Source organism: Cibotium barometz, chromosome 64 (genome assembly GCF_041138505.1).
Source record: "Cibotium barometz isolate CiBa-2024 chromosome 64, ASM4113850v1, whole genome shotgun sequence".
Classification (NCBI taxonomy): Eukaryota; Viridiplantae; Streptophyta; class Polypodiopsida; order Cyatheales; family Cibotiaceae; genus Cibotium; species Cibotium barometz.
Window position 1 is genome coordinate 23574047 of NC_141109.1, and position 18668 is coordinate 23592714.

General features: G+C 44.4%; 1 protein-coding gene across 1 annotated transcript in view; it reads left to right on the forward strand.

Moving 5' to 3' along the window:
• Nucleotides 1–14820, forward strand: part of LOC147603440 (NAD(P)-binding Rossmann-fold superfamily protein) — a 129803-nt gene extending 114983 nt beyond the window's left edge. Inside the window, exons 10-14 of the mRNA XM_086796579.1 lie at nucleotides 6587–6661; nucleotides 6851–6937; nucleotides 11971–12095; nucleotides 13867–13925; nucleotides 14114–14820. Coding sequence (XP_086652705.1) covers nucleotides 6587–6661; nucleotides 6851–6937; nucleotides 11971–12095; nucleotides 13867–13925; nucleotides 14114–14256 — 489 coding nt within the window. The 3' untranslated portion in view covers nucleotides 14257–14820. The remainder of the gene's footprint in view (nucleotides 1–6586; nucleotides 6662–6850; nucleotides 6938–11970; nucleotides 12096–13866; nucleotides 13926–14113) is intronic.
• Nucleotides 14821–18668: the final 3848 nt, after the last annotated feature.

The following is an 18668-nucleotide window of genomic DNA, read 5'->3' on the forward strand; positions in this document are numbered from 1 at the left end:
CACGTGGTGATCTTTTTTATTTCTGTTTAGTGATCACTATTAATGAAGTATGAAGCTTTTTCTTGGTAGTGGGTAGTGGCCCAATGATCAATTATGATTTGTGATATCTTACATGTATTTTGTTTGTTTATTGAAATGAATTAAGTGTGGTCTCTTATAAGTATATTCCAAGTTTAAAATATACATATTTTTTCTATTTTGTATGAAACCTTTTTGGACTCATTTCTTACCTTTTAGGAAACGTCTCAAAACGTACTTAACCCGTTTCATACGTACCATTTCAGAGACACCTGGCAACACTGGCCTTGGCTTGGAGGTGTGAGTCAACAGATGTGAGTCTCGTGTGATAGATAAACTTAATATTATATCAGCCAATTAAAACAACCTTAAAGACTTATAAGAACACACCTACCCATGTCCTATTGAGATTTTACTGTCACGCAATCTATACCAGCTACAAGTTTCTAGAAAAATTCTTGTCCTTTGCAATTATTGGGACATTAAGTACAATTATTACTCAATAATTGCACACCAACTCTATTATAGGCCTATTTCATGAGAATTTGGGTCCAGGTAGGTCTATTTCATAAAAATAAAATCCGTGAGCCTAGTTCATACAAAAGAGACGTGAGCCTATAGACGCGAGTTTAATGGCATGAACCTACATCCGTGATCCTACAAACATGATTTTGTAGCTTGAGTCGAACAGACGTGTTTGAAATCAATCTCAGACTTGCTTCAAGAAGCACTAGAGATTGTTTCACTACAGTGAAACCTTTTGATGCAAACCCAATCCAGACTAATTAGTGAAAAATGACAACACAATCGGTTTTAGTGCATCAAACCGCACCTCCTCAAACCCACCTAGTCTTCGGTCCGAGCAAATGACCAACACTCAACAGAGTGCTCTCCTTTTAAGAAGGAAAGACTCCTTTGGATGATCTACGTCAAGCGAGAAGCTTTGGGATGAGATGAGTCATATAAATGGAGACATGAGCGGAGGAAGAGCAGAACTCCTTGAAACGAGAGCTACCATGGTCCTCGAAGCTCCAAATTCACCAACAGGCTCCGGAAACAGTGCCATAAACTTTGTTAAAAGGACATTAAACCGCCCTATCTTTGCACGAAGCTCCAGGACCAGTAACCTCAAGGTTCGCTCCCTCAGGAAGTACTCAAACCATATTGCATGCCACAATGTTTCAAACATTCGGTGTCGATCCTAAACTGGGTTTATCCCAACCACATTTACATTAATAGGGACATGTCTCTTTTGTTGTACCATTAGGAACAAGCATTCCACAAAACATCCAATAGCAAGTGCACATAGCGCAATCAAGAGTCCCACCTTCTCAAGGAGCCCATTATAGAAGCTTCTTCACCACGAAAACAAGCTCCAGTTTTTCTCCGTTTGAATGAGAAACATGGAACAAAGGGAAGGATAAAAAGCCAATGTACGGGACCACCTCAAACCCAAGGGATCCACAAGGGCATTCACATAACGCGTCCTTAGCTGTAGAAGCCTGTAGCCTCAAAGCCAGGTGGACTTAGGACAAGTGCCATTGGAAACTACACAATTCAACCCCATGGAACAAGAAATCCCAAACCGTGAAAGAGAGGAATTTGCGCAACCCCTCCCTTATGTTCCAGTGCCATGTGAATACACCGAAGACATACTTAGGATGGCGTTTGAAATAGGAAGGGGAGTTGCAACAAACATAAAATTTGGAAAAACAAAGCGAATCCACATGTCAAGGATGATGACCAAATTTAAACTGAAGATTCCATACGTAGAGAACTTCAATCAAATTTGCAAGGCCATGGGAAGGATTGATGATCCCACCAAAATCTATTCATTTGAATTTTGCCTTGAAGGCAAAGCAAGCTAGTGGTTTAGGTCTCTAAACCCACTTGAAAAGGCTAGCTATGAGGTCTTGAAACACACCTTCATTGTGGGATTCTCACCCAGTGGAGCCAGATGGAGCCCCATTGCACATATCTATAACCTCAAGCAAGAAGATGAGACAATGTAAGATTATATTGCTAGAATCAAGTATCTCCATATTGGATGTAGCCCTCGCGAAAGGCTGGATGACTTATCGCTCATCAATAGATTTATGATTGGTCTCAAGAGCAAGAGACTTCATGACCATCTCTACAAGTCTAGACGCTACATCTTTGATTGAGTGTTGCCTCGAGGCAATAGGCTTGGTAGACAATTTGCAAGATAAGGATGTAGAAGTCATCCACTCGAACGAAGAGATAGGGGAGGCATCATCCAAAGCCTTTGCAGCTAAAGGAGCCCAACCAACATTAGCAAGAGTCCTAGTCAAGGACATGAGCATGGACAAGTTGGCAAAAAATCTGCTCAACCGATTAAGACTAGTAGTGGGAAGGCCAACCCCAAGGACTACCTCAAGGTCAGCCCCAGCGAGTTCTTCAAGCTGGACACCCACACTTATTTTCATAGAGAAGAGATGGTTTGGTGTGCAATTTGCCGCCGAAACCGTAGAAGTATGGAGTGTCCATTGCTAAGGCCGAGGTAGCAATAATATTATGCCCATTGCTAGCTCCATGGGAACAACCTTACCGAGAGGTATGTACAAACTGCCACCAATGCCATAGTATTACCACCCCAACCGGTTTCTCCTGGGATGGCACCAGTGCAACTGTACTCGGTGACTTTGTCAGCGGAATCTGAGAGTCCAAAACAAGAGTTGGGGTGGAGGGAGGGGGGAGAGATCACTTCAAAAGAAATGGGGGAAACCAGGGGGAACCGGGGAGGGGGGGGAGGGACCACCTGCACATAAACCATGGGAAGAACCAAAGACTGAGAGTCTCTAATAGGCACCTCGTAGGTGCCGAGCTTCTGATACGGAGATAAATGCTCATAACGATTGCCAGTAGTACCATTACCTCGAGGGACCCGATGCTCTGGTTGTCGAGGTTGGCAATGGCGTCTACTGGGCCGTCGTGTCGGTTGCCATTAGCCCACATCCGTCCGGATTCCTTCGGCCATGTCTGGCAAGCCACCCACATTCTTCCATTATCATGGACAACCTAACCTCGTTCCTAACCGCCTTATTGGCCTACCTCATTACACATCAACACTCAAATCACCTATCCCAAACCATGTGTAAGAGTCAAAAGAAAGGAAACACTTATATAAGAGTGGAAGAAAGGGGTATGTTGGAGTTTTCACTTGAAGGAGCTTCCACATGGGCACACCTTTTGCTCAATGTCCATGCAGAACATGTGCAATTACACATGGGCTTTGCATTTAATAGACACATGTAGCAAAAATAGGCACCCACAATCTCAAGCACTTGCACTAAGCCTCATCATCAATAGTCGTGAAGGTATATTTCTAGCTAGGGGGACTATGGCGCTAGCGCATGGTACAACCCATTGCTTGGACTCTTCTCAAATCAGCAAGAACCTCCCATGGCCTCTTCTTCGGCCACACCAATTATTGATCCAAATAGTCTTTAGCCCAAGTGCTCGATAGCACCACATCAACCGAGTAAGCAAGGCCTCCCGGCTTCATTGCCACTACGTCCACTCGTACACGTCATCATCTCACCAGCTTGACTCCCCAAGAAAAGGGATGTCGAGTAAATATTGAGGAAAGTAGTAAAGAGAGTTAAAGAAAGCAGTTGAGTTGGAGAAATCTTCGAGATTGGAGAAGTACACACACGGGGCACCTCTTTGTCCATTGCCCATACACATCACGTGCATATTTTACTAAGGACATCACATTTTTTTCACATCTTGCGCCTCATGGCATGCATGGTCTCATGCACTTGCAACTAACCTCGTTAAAACAAGTACCTACAAGTACATCTTTGGATGGTGGGTGCAAGCCTGACCCATGGACGACCCATCGCCTAGATACCCATTGACTTTGCACACAAGTACCTCCAAAGAGCGTCAAAAATATTACCTCTGTCCCAACTCCAATTCAACACAAACACAATCCCGTCCTGGTTGACCCATTAGCCACAAAGAGGTATGGGCGGACCACTTCTACTATCCACCTAATTTTGAAGGGCCTAAGCCAGCCACTTTTCCAACAAGAGGCGGCCTCACATAAAGAACTTCTACTTCGTATCTACCTTTTATGTTGCCTCGACAAACTACCTTCCACACCAACATGCCTTGTAGTCAGTTGTGGATCGGTCCCGAATCTACCGCTTGATCTCTCATGCCAACTTCATGGCGTATCCAAGACCATCCAAACATCTCCAACCCAACAACCAGCTTCACCACCGACTTGGGTGACACAAGGTTGTGGTCTCGTGATTAGGAGGGGGGTATGTTAACTATTTCGCTAGTTAACATGGTTTTACCTACCCAACCTATGGTTTTGTCATCTTACCTGCTCGAATGGGCATCCATCTTGTGTAAGACGGCGTTGGAACATATAAAGCAACCTTACCATATGTTTAATGTCAAATAGGTAAGAACTTTGTGTATATACTTGCTTAAGACTAGTAATAGTAATTGGGTCCATTTTTTAAGTTTTGGCTGGCCTAGTGTGAACACTACTCACTTGTATATATTTAATTTTGACAATAAGCAATACATATTCATTCCCTTGTAGGTTGCTCCTTCTCATTAGCTTCTTCTTCCTTGGCCTTTGGTGAGAGAGAACCACGGTTACTTGCCTCCGTCTAGGCAAAGAGGGCTCTCCCTTCACCTCCTTAGCAAAGGACCATTCCGGTGTCACAACGGAGTGAGGACGCGACGGACGAGCTAGCACACCCACGTCAGGGAGTTGCATTGCGGCTCAAAGGCAAGACCCAATGCCACATGATGTGGCAAGGCTAAGGTAAGCACTTGATTTGGTCGGACGGCTTATTCCTGATCATGCGTGACAACATCAGCACTTGAAGCCTCCCAATACTCCTCCACACATCCTCCGCTAATTCCAGTCCCCAAACAGCTGCTTCATACATAGGTGCTGGGTGCACTAAGGTGTCAAAGAGCCAACACTTAGTGCGGGGTTTCTGAAAATGTGCCTAAAGCACTGTCTCTCCAAACGGGTTAGGGAGGCATGCCCTCGTGCTAATCTATCAATGGCAGCAGTAGTCCTAGGGACTGGTTCTTAGCACGTTCTTGGAGCTGATTAGAGAGATTAGGATTTCTAGTTTTCTCTCTTCCTGCCTTCATTTTATGATGCAAGTTCATTCGAGAGAGAAATTATCCTTGCAAAAAGATAAGCAATAGATTTGAGCCATCATTGCACTAGCTAGTAGGAAAAAAACTTGGACCACAACTTTGAATCCTAGAAGCAGGCAACCTCAGGGATGAGCAAAGAGAACAGAGAAGAGAATCAGCATAGCAACTAAGTGCAGCAAAACCCACAAGATCTTCAGTGTCTCTCAGATCAGCTACAACACAACAAAAGGAAAGAGAGAGAGAGGAACACTGTGCTCAAGAGAGTAGCTGCAGTGCACGTCATATCGGTGTTTTCTAGTGTTTTGTAGCATCAACGCTTGAGGTTAGCAAAGCTTTGGCAGCAGCAAGAGATGTACACAGAAGCTACCATATCAACAATTTAGAGGTGGCAAATCTCCTCTAAGGCAGCATCACATTTCAGCAAGGTGTAAGCTCTCAGCTCCTACATTTCACCTGACTGGAGGAGCTCAGCTCTCAGCACAACAAACCATCATAGCTCAAGTTCTTCAACACATGAACACGGCTTCTGCAGGCCTCAAAAAAAAGTTTGTGTGGCGGTGCAGCTTTGTTGGTGAATCTCCTCGTTGTGCAGGCAGTGGTTCCCACAGCAATGCCTCCACACATTGCTTACGTGCACAACTCATCAGTTTCTCAACACATACACCACAGTAGCAGCCCTATGCTTCACATTGCAATCTCCACACATCTCTGATTCGCCTACAGCCATGCAGCAGACCACAATTTCTCATGGATGTGGTATTCTTATTTTCAATAATAAAGCTATCTAACCGTAGTAAGATAAGTGTGGTGTAAAGTGTCTAAAAAATAGGGTTATATTTTTGGTGGTCTACAATCACCTTTGTAAGAGGATATTCGCATGGGTTTGATTATGAACTTTCACACTAAGGATGTAGCATACACTAAAGGATCTATTCACATGGACAACGTTGCACTTCTTCCACGTGCTTTGGGTTCTTCATCAACTTCTACATCATGAAACATCTGCATTGATACATGAATCTTCATTAGCATCAACATTTTCCTTTGTTTTTGAAAGTATTGTAACCTTTGTGATTGTAGCCGCGGCCTTTATGAGCATGCAAGCATGAACCATTTTATTTGTAGAAAGTGGGAGAGTTAGTGAGGGCTCTCGGACTCACCAGGAGCGAGTAAATTAAAAGGGCACGGCTCCCACCTTATGTTGTAACCTACCCTTCTCCTCAAGGTTCAAGGTCTTCTAATCATTTCTTGGTTTATAAACAACTTTCTAATGCCTCCATGCTCTCTTGACCTTTTTTTGCGAAGTCCAACATGTAATTCATCTTGAAAGCAACATGAGTGTATTGTTGTTGTTTGAGGTACAAGACCTTCATAGTTATAATTATAATGCCTCTCTTGATGTTTGCAGGGAATTGTGGCTGGGCTTCTTGTTCAAAACACACTGAAATATTTGCTTCAATTTGGCAATGTTTCCAAGTACTTGGTACTATCATCTCACAAATCTCTTATTTGGCCAGATATACACCCCTCTTTGTGCTTTAAAACCAGTTCTTGGTTCATGCTTTGTGAGAGTTTTAATAACCAAAGCATGGAAATTGCTGCATTTGCTTGCAGCATAGATTTTGCTAGGTCTACATTTTTACTTGGTTAAATTATGAGTAATGGATTACAGGGCTACAGTGCGCTGAAGGATTATTTCCCTACAATGGAGATGCGCCCAAATCCACAATGCTCTAACCAAGCTTGTCTGGATCGGCAGGTAAATTCTAGCTGTAGTTCTACTAATTAGCATTAGCCTAGCCTTCTTTTACTGCTGGATCTTGGAGGGGCCCTGAAGCTTTGAAAAATTCCTATAGAAAAGAATCTTCTATTAGTCAAAAGAAAAGGTGTGCATAAAGTAGCAGACAACAACCCTCAATACAGAGTCGCTCATGCGAGGTTGAAAACCAAGAACAAAAGGAGGGGGAGGGCTCCCTCTTTGGCTGGCTGCTCTAGGATCCCGGGAGACTACATCACGGGCGGGAGTTGGGGGAGGGGGTGGAGCAAAAGCCACACAAGGGGCCGATTCTGCCAATCCAGTCCATATACCCAGCTGGCAGCAAGTGTGGAAGGGGCTGGGGCTTAAGTGGGCAAGAAGGCTGCATGACGCTGGTATATCTATCCCATCACCTGCAAAGCGTGTGGATGATGCTCGTTTAAATGAAGCGGATAGTATCCGCCGGCGGGAGGACGCAATGGCCTGTTGCATCGGACACATCAAATGTGCTAGATGGCGATGTTGCTGATGAGTGCCCACCTCCTGCTCACAGAGGGCACAGAGGTCCACTAGGGTACCAATACAGAGGAGGCAGGGATGGCCGAGATATATGTGTTTGTGAGGTGAGGAGCAGAAGCCACACAAGGGGCCAATTCTGCTAATCCAGGCCATATACCCAGCCGGCAGCAAGCGTGGAAGGGGCTGGGGCTTAAATGCACAAGAAGGCTGCATGATGCTGCTACATCTAAACCAAGTCGTATGGAGGGCACTCCCATCACCTGCGAAGCATGTGGATGATGTTCATTTAAATGAAGCGGATAGTCTCCGCCGGTGGGATGACAGATCCATCAATGGCCTGTTGCACAGACACATCAAATGTGCTAGGTGGCAATGCTGATGATGAGCGCCCACCTTTCGCTCACAGAGGACACACAGATCCACTAGGGTACTGATACCGAGGAGGCAGGATGACCGAGATATACATGTGTGTTGAGGTGAGGGGTGAGACCTGTGCCATCCTCCTCGTAAAGTAGAGCCACACCCACCTCTATGGCCCAATCAATTGCACTCCAGGAGACGAAGTGGAGAGTGCTGGGTCGGACATGAACAAGCAAAGAATCCTCAAGCAAATTTGTTGTGCTTCGGGCAATCCCAATGGCAATCCTTCTGTGACTCTTGGACTTTGGGTTGTCTGCAACCTCCAATAAGGTTGAGGGGTCGTTGTGCCACGTGCAATCACAGACAACAAAGCTGATTTGTAGCTGGCAGCTAGAAAAGCCATAAGGGGGGAATTACAGTGGATGCCAAAGATCGCCAGAGGGATGTCGTTCCAGGAGGAAGAGGCAACCCACATCAAATCAGGTGGCAAGTTCACTACTGTGCTAGCTAAAGGAATGTCCGACTCGATGTCAAGGTTGAAATGAGCACCCACCTGGAGACCTCTTAGCTACTCTTGTTGCATGAGGGGGAGTTGCCGCAGAAATGCAGCCAGGAGTTACTGTTTGGGCTGGGTCGGAGCTGATAGGGTGGCAGCTAGAAGAGAGCAGAACGAAGTGCCTCTATTGAAGAGGCTGGCCTCAAATTTGTTTTCAAAAAGAGGTACTTAGTTTGTGGATAGGAGCAGGGAGGAGATCCATCTGGTGTTGGAGGGCCGTGGCCTCTACAGAGGGGGTGCAGGCCAAAATTTGGGCAAGCAGAAATTTATTTTCACTCTCCTCTTGGCTAGACGCCACGGACAATAAGCTTTGCTGAGTAGGGCTTTGCTATGTATTACCGGATCAATGATGCCCAGTCCCTCCTTGTGGAGGGGCTGGACAATAACTCTTTAGGCCACCTTGAATTGGGCTCCTCAACTGTTACTACCAGTTCACAAGAAGTTGTGGATGAGGTGTTGGACTTGATTATTGCATGATCAAGAGAATGCCCAGTGAAGGACACAGCTGTCCCAGGGTTTGCAGGAGCCAGAGCACAGGCTATGGGGGCTGAAACTGAAACATCATCATGGCATTTCATTGAGAGAGAGAGAGAGAGGAGAGAAAGTACAAAGTTCAAAGAGACACGTGACCATAATGATGTGACATTTTATTAGTTGATTCTTCCATGAAGTACATGTACCTTTATAGGTACAAAGGTTCCTCTTTCTAACATCACTGCTTATGTCTCACACACACATAATATCGAGATATTATGCATGCCCCTAAGAGGTGGTTCACACACAGATACACACACAAACATTTAGGTGAGTGTTTACTCCTTGCTAGAGGATGTTCACACACACACACACACACAGTACCACAACATATTTATCCAGGCTTAGAAGCCTTTCACACACAGGTAAGACCTTGATTCCCAACACCCAGCACGATGGAATGTTCCACATGGTGACCAAGAGAACATGGTTGGCTCGAGCTGTGGAGCCTCTAAGGATTCATTGTAAGGTATCAACTGGTTGCCGAGTCAGAGTGGAGGGTGGTCCCGAGAGGCCAGCCATGGGGGGGACTACCCTCCCCAGTGTTTTGCCTCTTTTAGAGGCTCTGAGCATGTACTTCAGCCTGTTGGCTCATTTTTCATATAGTAAAAGAAGGATCTTTTTCTCACGCGGGGGGGGGGGGGGGGGGGGGGGGGGGTGTGTGTTTATCTCACCCAAAAACCATAGGATTTGTGCGAGTTGATGCAAGCACTTGTTTACGAAAAGCCTCTGTCAACTAGCGGAGGAACTAATGTTTTGGAGTGCCCCATATACAGATGTGGCAGCTGCCCCTGATGAATGAGAAAGACTCCCAGATTTCTCCATGTGAGTGCACATCTTCAAGTCCCTAATAAGGGAGTCTGGGATCCTTGCCGTCTTCTCACGAGCCTGAATCGGCGGAGGAGGGTGCAGGGCTGGAACATGGAGATCCGATCTAGAGAATAAACGGAGGGGGGGGACAGACTAAACTTTGGTGGGGGGATCTCTCACCCAAAAACCATAGGATTTGTGCGAGTTGATGCAAGCACTTGTTTACGAAAAGCCTCTAGTCGATCCTGGGCTGTCAACTAGAGGAGGAACTAATGTTTTGGAGTGCCCCATATAAAGATGTAGCAGCTGCCCCTGATGAATGAAAAAGACTCCCAGATTTCTCCATGTGAGTGGCAAGTGCACACCTTCAAGTCCCTAATAAGGGAGTCTCTTGCCGTCTTCTCACGAGCCTGCCTCAAGGATCACCAAGATGGAGCGAAATTGGAGCCTGGTCTGAGAAGATGGTGCTACATGCCCACTCATCCACATAGAAGCGGCCGAGGAGGGTGCAGGGCTGGAACATGGAGATCCGATCTAGAAAATAAATGGAGGGGGGATAAACTAAACTTTGGTGGGTGCCAGAACCGTGGCCCCAAACAATGAAAAACAGCTCCTTCCATGTGGCACCCTTGGCCCTAGTCGTTGCGGGGCCTTTGCTTCCACCGCCACAGTCATCCAGAGCTTCTATCATGTTGAAGTTGTTCCCCATGTACCAAAAATCCGCATGGTGAAGACCCCGGCACATAAGTTTGTATGGTCTCTCACTTCGTTGGGGGCATAGATGTTGAGACCAATGCAGCCCTCCCCAAGAGAGAGCAGCATCCACTGGGCTCTAGCGGGACGATGGTACAAGAGCCCACCAACTGGGGGAGAAACTGCGTTGATGAAGATGGGAACCCCTCCCTGGTTGCCCAATAGGCCAAATGCAGGGGACCAAAAAGTGTGGCTGCATCCTGTGAGAAGCTTCCTACAATGCCTAGTCCTACTTGCTGTCAAATGGTGCTCCTATGCCATGAGTCTGTCCCGCGCAATTGTCTTGCGCCTGGTGCTGCAGGTGGCTCAGACTGCAGATGTTCCAAGAGACAACACATGGCTAGGAGAAAAGGTTACAGACTTACAAGGGCCTTTCCTCAAGTTGTGGAATTGCTACATGTCAAGGGAGGTTCTTCGGAGAGGAAATAAGGACACAAAAGCGGGATCCTTGCTGTTCTTGCAATGCCAGCTGCTACCGTAAGATGACTCAAAGCGCACCTAATTGCCAGAGAGAAGAGCATGATACTCCTTTGGGACGCTGGGGAAGCAAACTGAGGCTGGGAATCATGTAGCTCCTGCTAAGGGGTCCAAGTCCGGAGAGAACCCATGAAGCCACTTGGCATAGTATACCTGGGAGCCTTGTTCTACGAATAGGCTCAACAGCAAGGTCCCCGCTAGAAGGGAGGCCAAATCAAACTCAACTGGATATATCCATTACTGAGAAACTGGACATCTACGATACGCCACTCTTCCCAAGGGGGGAAGCTCAGGGACACTGACCAACTTCCTGAAAGCATAGAATAGCCAAGCAGCAGTAATAATGGAGCCGGGTGGGAACGTGGTTTTTTTTTTTTTTGGGGGGGGGGGGGGGGGGGGGGGATGAGCAGAGAAACCAAAGTGAGGAGATAGTAGAAAAAAAGGGGGACGTGGGAAAAAAGCAGGAGTTAAAGAGAAAGGGAGGGCCATGCCCCTCCTTGGGGGAGGCCCAGGACTGCTGGCTAGGAGGGGCAAAGGCAGTGGAAGCTGGGGGAGGTGCATGAATTGGGGAGATCAGGGGTGGAAGTGTGCGCAGCAGATGAAGGAGACGGAGGAGTGTGTGCACGCTGCTGTGCAAGGCTAGGGGGTTCCAGCTGTCAAGGTTACTCCTCTGTTTGTGAAGCCTAGTAAAACTTATCATCCAGCACTTAGAGCTTCATGAGAAAAGCATACAAAAAGCAGGAATTGTCTTGCCAATGTAGGCCTTGTTTTTATTAGCTTTGAAAATGTCTTGGCATCGAATCTAGACAATCTTTTCTTTACGAGTATGCTTTCTTGATAAGATTGCCAAAGTGGCAGAAACCTATGCTGTGTCAAGCGTGCAGTTTATATTCGATTCTATCATGCCCATGTGTCATGGATTGAAGCCCCTCTGTCGTTATCTCCTTGCACACAGAATCAAGCAACTTTTAAACTAGTATAATAGGTTCAAATCCTTTGTATATTTTTGATAAAACAAAGATGGCAGAAAGAATATGATGAAAACAAGCCAGCAAGAGATGCTGCCAAAGCTGCAGCAGAGGCAGCAAAAGAAGAAGCTGAAGCATCGTCAACAAGCACTCCACTTCACTCTGACAATATGTGGAATATAAGGTAACCTATTGCTGATTCTGTGTGCTCCATTAGGCTAACGACTCATACTGAACTGTATTGTTGTCTGCAGTAAGAATTTTGTTTCAAAGCAAATCTTGAGCTGCTGTGATGTTTTTTTTTAGCAGAAGTGTACATGATATGTTTCTATGCTGTTCAATTGTGTTTAACTTAATTTATCTTTTGTTCAAGTTGGCCAAATGAGTTTCTCTCATAGAAATGTGGGGGTTATACTGGAAACATTATTTCCTCACTGCTACGCTGGGCTGTACAGCTGCGCAGCCCTGTCCATATGATGGACCCCTCATCCACACGCCTGTTTTGCAACAGCCCTTTCTGCACAAGCTTGACAATTTGCACAGCCGTGATGTGACAGCAGCAAGCAGCCCAAGGTGCCTCCATTCAACAGTGCTGATAGTAGACTTACCTCTTGATCTCCTGCCACCCATGTGTGTGTTGATGATGTGTATGGGCAGTAAGTTTCATTGTTATTCAGGATTGCATCTCGTATGGGAGTGACACGGCTTCACCCTTAGGATGGATATGTAGCTTTCTACAATAAGATTCAGTATGAGAGTATTACTGCCAGGTGTTGGACTGCTGTAGGAACATAGAGTGAGAGCTTATAGACTTGAGTGGACACATTTTTAAAAAAATCAATACTCCTGTATAGCGCACAGTTCTTCTAGATGCCCAGCCACTTGTGGAGGTCATACCTTATCCACCTGTGATTGACCTCTGCCATTCGAGTGGCCTGAGGATCCTCAGGTCTTTATGAGACCAGGTTTGGGTCATTGAGACCAGATGTCTAGACCCTTGGATCTTACTTAGATCGCATGGTGGTGTCAGACCAGAAACAGCAATTTGAGTCAGAAAGACCAGATGGCTCACCTTTGGACCAGACACCTGAATCCACAGAAGGATAGACAGATGTGTGGGGATGAAATATGCTGTTGGCAGGGCTACTCCTCTTTGCTTGTTTGGAAAGTCACTCCATAAGCCAAGGACTTGAGCTACTACTCAAGTGGATATGGTGCATCACAGTTTTACTCATCACCTGACATGCTAGATGCCTTTTTTGTGCTTATGGTGTTAAATCAAGTAAATGATCAGAATGCAGTGTGTGGTACCTGGAGTCTTGGAAGTGTCGGGACGTCACATACTTCAGGCAGCAGAGGACAGATCTAGACCCTGAAATCGGCCTCCAAGAAAAAGCTGAATTGAAGTTTCCTGCATCCACTTGCCACCATCATCGATTCATCAGCATTAAAGGTCTATAGCTGCTCATGTGTCACACCCTACGCTGCCCGCCTCTCAACATCTGCACAAGATGCTGAAGCCTGCTGGTCTGTCACAATCTCCTCTGCACACCTGTCAAAAAATTTCAACTGATGTGTGAACGCTCCCCCCAAGACTGTCATGCCCAGGAATGTCACTTGGCTTGCCATTCTATTTTGGAGAAATGAGTTGCTGCTGGGGCTGCCACACAGAATGGCATCCCACATGGGTTCATTGATACAAGATCTCTTCTAACATTGTGATTAGAAATAGCGAAGGAGATGAAGGGACATACAAATCAGTTATGCTTTTGACATTTGGTGGTTACTTGACTTGTGTTGGCTAAGATTAGATTCTGTATGCATTTTGTTTCTTCACATTTTTGATTTAACAAGAGAAATACTCCTGGAATCTTGGAGAGGCTTTGTAACTGCTTCTTGTAATGCACTCGTATCCTTAGTTTTTGGTGACTGACTACTGAGGAATCATTTAACAGCGTGGTACAAGATGATCAGGATGCTACTGTATCTGGAATGACTTCAGCAAGCCAAGCAGGTCTCTCTCTCTCTCTCTCACACGCGTGCACACACACATGCACATGCACATGCTTTCACAACACATGCCTGCACACGTGTGGAGTTTTGGTATGCCAATTAGTCTGTAGGGTGTGATTGGTTTTCATAGCCTAGACTGTCTTTGTGAGAAAGAGAACTGCTTCAACCTAACAAATCTGTGCCGTGCAGAGAGCCTGCCTGAGGGCTTGATTTGGGAGCTACCAGATGCTGATGTAATCGAGAAGTCAATCCTATCAGAGCAGCTGATTGTTTCAGAAAATGGAGATTTGGATGACTTGCAGAAACAATTGGAGGCTTTAAATGCTATATAAAGCATTCAAAAAATGCATCCATATGTTATATGTTCTCAATACCTAGAGAACTAAGGCTTCGAGAGATTCACATGTTTGGATCAATCTCTGGGTGCATCACAACACAACTCTTTAAGGTTCCACCCTTCCAATCAGGAGTTACAAAATAGTTGGCTTTATGGTTATGAGACATTGCTAAAAGAGCTAACAGCTGCATTGCACGAAACATGCAGCAGCCACATCTGTATTATTACATTCTTACCAGCTAAACGACTGTATTGGGAAACTATCAAATGTGTACCCACTTATTGCCATCGTCCGTCCCCTATGCCATGACTGAGCAGCAAGGGAGCTTCACTATAAATAAACCTTAGGCAGGTGGTATTGGGAATACTAAATAGAGGAAAACAACACACGTTTGATGGCAGAATACCTTTGCATAGTGTAGCAACTTCCCTTGGAAGGAATTTCTTGCTGTTCAAACAGATTACCACTCTTAAGAAAGAGGAGGCTTTCAAGTTTTTAATCCCACTAGGAAGAGGTGCCCAAGTTTTTTAAAAAGCAATTAAAAGGTGTTTTCTCTTTGAGGACTGTTTGAGAAATGTGTTATAATGGTTTGACATATATATTTCCTTCTTTTTAGTGTCCGTTGAATGGCTTTCATGCCATGTGACTGTTTGCCTCCTATTGCAAGTGTACGTATTATTCAACGGTCGTGATAAATTGGATCACTTGAACATTAAGTTCAAACAAGTTCCCAATCGTTTGAAAATGTCCTCGTTCTTGTGTGTCCGTTGAGAACATTTCTTGTTATTCCAAGTTTTTTAATCTCGTTCACTTTTTTAACCTTGGATATACTCCTTTTAACAAAATCTGTGTGCATGCGTGTGTGGAGACACAGCGAGCGAGCATGTGCATTGCAAAATCATCATTTTAATGATACATGCTTCTTTGGAGGTACCCATTGAATGCCAAACCCACACACAACAAAATGTAATGATTGGGATGTGCTTGGTAAAATACGAAAAGAAAATTTCATCAGTCTTCTACTTTTTGGGGGGTTTTCTTAGTGTAACGTCCAAGTTATTATGCTTCTCTAGGGTAAGCACATGTAGATGCTTGCAGATTCAACATTGTATCGGGGAGTTATGTAGTCTATAAAACTCCATTCAAAGGTACTACTAGGAGGCTCTAAGGTGTTTCCTTTTATTTGGAGAGATCTTTGAAGCTCTGGAAATCAAGATCTATAGATGTTGGCCTATGTTTCTAATCGAAGGCTTCCAGCTAGTGTTAACCTCCATTAGGGTTTGACATGTTTTATGAGTATAATACAAAATTCACGTTGTTGGTAGCGTGAAACTCTCAAATTGCTTGGATTACTCTATTGGGGTAGGGTGAAGCTCTTATGCAATTACAAAGGTATGAGGAGGAAGATTATGGGTGTGTGCATTGAGCTGTGAATCTCCTCTTCGACCAATTGCAAGTGTGATCTAGTGTGCTCGACTTATCTTCGGACTCTCTGATGGTTGAGATTGAGCTTACCCATGTGCTTCGCTATTTTGGGCTTTTGGAATGCATCTGAGCACTTCGAAGTCTGATAGCTTATTAGAAGATGGTTTGGTTTTCCACGTATTGGATTGGGCATGCGTGAATGTGTAACGAACATCTCCATGTAAGCCTCTTCGGGAGAGAGTTTCACTCGTCTGAGGCACATTAGAGAGTTCATGCCCTTCAGAAGAGAGGAGCTCATCCACCATCTGAAGGGCATGAGCCCAGCATAGGTGGAGAGAGAAAAGTGGTTGTAACGCATGATTGTTTCAGCAGTATGTATTGGTGGTGTTGATCATGTTACAATCACGGGTAACTAACGTTGGTTTTTCTACCGGAGTGGTTACTTGTACACATCTACATGGATGGATCTCGATTGTGTCGTTTTCTTTTTCATGGTTCAGATTCATCGTATGGAATCCTGGACGGAGCATAAGAGTGCCTTATGTTTTCGCTGCCGGGAGTGTGCAAAAGTTGCCGCACATTGGGCTGGCGCAACACTACAAGACAATGTTGCCATACACGCGTTTCATACATGCGATAAATTACGAACGCGTATATGGTCGCGCTTGTATTTGAATAGAATCGGGCGCGTGTATTTTAGCATTTAAGTTCGCGTGTATGTTTGTATTTATCAACGCGTGTATAAACGCGTTTATATACACGCAGTAATACACGCATCTATACACGATAATATTCACGGGGTAATACTCGCTATTATACACGGATAAATACACGCTACTATACACGGATTAATACACGCATGGCAGAGAAAAACTGAAGAAAAACTGAATTCCTTTACAAAATTAAAAACTATTTTCCTTAAACCATCTCATAGTACATTACAGTATACATCATTACACAATCCCACTACATGCATTTACAACAATGAAATATATTCAAAAATAAATCATGCATATGAGATGATAGAAATGTCATCAATTTAGAACATACAGTGACGGATTGGTTAGGGTTCGATCTCATCTTCAATAAGATCCATCCTTGCCAAACGATCAACATCAATATCCATTTGATCAATTGGTAAGGCTACGATTAAATTTATTCCACTATCGATATTCTGTACTCCATTGATAATGGTATCGATGTCCTGATCATCCTCGTCAACATCACCATCATCCTCAATGGTAGGGTCATTCTCATGATCATGAGAAATGGCATGCTCATCCTCATTATCATGATCATCTCTTATTTCTTGATCATCGATCACAACATCTTCAATGGCATGTTCGACATCATCTTCATTGCGGCTTGTTACATCCTCCATATGCTCCATATCAGTGAATGTATTATACATCACTTTGGAACGTGGTGCAATAGGGATGACGTACCACCATTTGATGTCATGCACCATTGGTAGATAGATAACCTACTCAAATACACACAGTACAGTAATTAATTAGCATATCAAAAGTCAAGGGGTACGCGAGCTTAGATATATATGTACATGAAACACATTAGTAAAAAAATGCATACTTGCTCACATTGTTGTGGCAATACGAGCCTATCTTTCTTTGTTTGCCAGAACTTTGTAGAGTCAATAGTTACATATCCACTTGCATGGCGTTTTATCGTTGCATCAGGCCCTTTTTCCACCACGTTCATTTGCCATTTGACATCCAAAACATACACAAAGAAGCGACGAAAGTCAAGCCTAAAAAATGTCTTGGATTATGTCACAATAATCATCCATTTTTCCATTAGCTCCCTCAAAGCTACTAATGACACCGCAATCTTGTATATTTCTCTTTTCATCAATTCTTTGTGTTCGAAAATGCTTGCCTTCACACCATATAGCATTGAACATAGTGCACTGGACCAAAATAGAAGCAATATTTGTGTAAGCAATGTGAATAAATATTAAAAGCAAATCACTTACAACTAATGCAAAACATTAGTTCTATGTACCTTTGACATGCATCCTCGTGCATACTCCCATTCTTCCGCCGTGATATGCAGCCCCTCGTCGCTCTCTGCTCTCTCCATTTCCTCATGCAACCAATCAACATGGATATCATTCGGAAGTGTTGCTAGATGCTTAGGGTACGCCTTCCGAGAGCCATGTTGCCTCCGAAAGAGAGCTCTTTCTGCTTGCCTTTTTGTCTTTGCATCCTCATATCTTGTAACCCATCTGCTCATCACATCACTATTAAGGATACAAGTGAAATTGAGATCATCAATCAATGTTCTGTCAATTACTTTACTCTGTCCTTTTCCTTGAGGCACAATAGAGGTCATCCTCAAGTCCTCTTCATTGCTCCATAGTCGTGGCAAAGAGCTGTCCACCTGACCAAGAAATTCTGAAATATATACAAGAGACTCTTGTATCAACCAACCCTCGGCCATGCTTCCTTCAGGCCTTGCACTTTGCCTCACAAAGTCTTTTAAGGTCTTCATGAAGCGCTCTAGAAAGAACATCCAGCGTGCATGCACAGTACCACATAAAGCAATTTCGTCCACTAAATGCACAATGAGATGTAGTTGACTTGTGAGAATGGTTCGCGGAAAAGTCTCCTCTACCAAACAAACCACCTCCACTGCCATAACACGCGCATCATCCAACGTGGCTGGATCAATTGCTTTGGAACTAACATATCTGAAAAATAAATAAATAGTACGTTATACCTCATGCACGTTCATTTTGCAAGGTATAATGAAGGGTGATCTGAGCATGGGTTTTACATACCTCACAAGCTCGCCCATCTTATAAATACATTTTTTCAAACTCTTATTTGCACAATGGTCGATGCTAGTAGGTAGTATGAACTGCGCACATAAGAGCACATTTATGGTTTATGGCATTACAAAATTTAATTTCAACGTACGTACAAGACTTGGAAAACACTTACTTGAAGCATCTTGTGCCA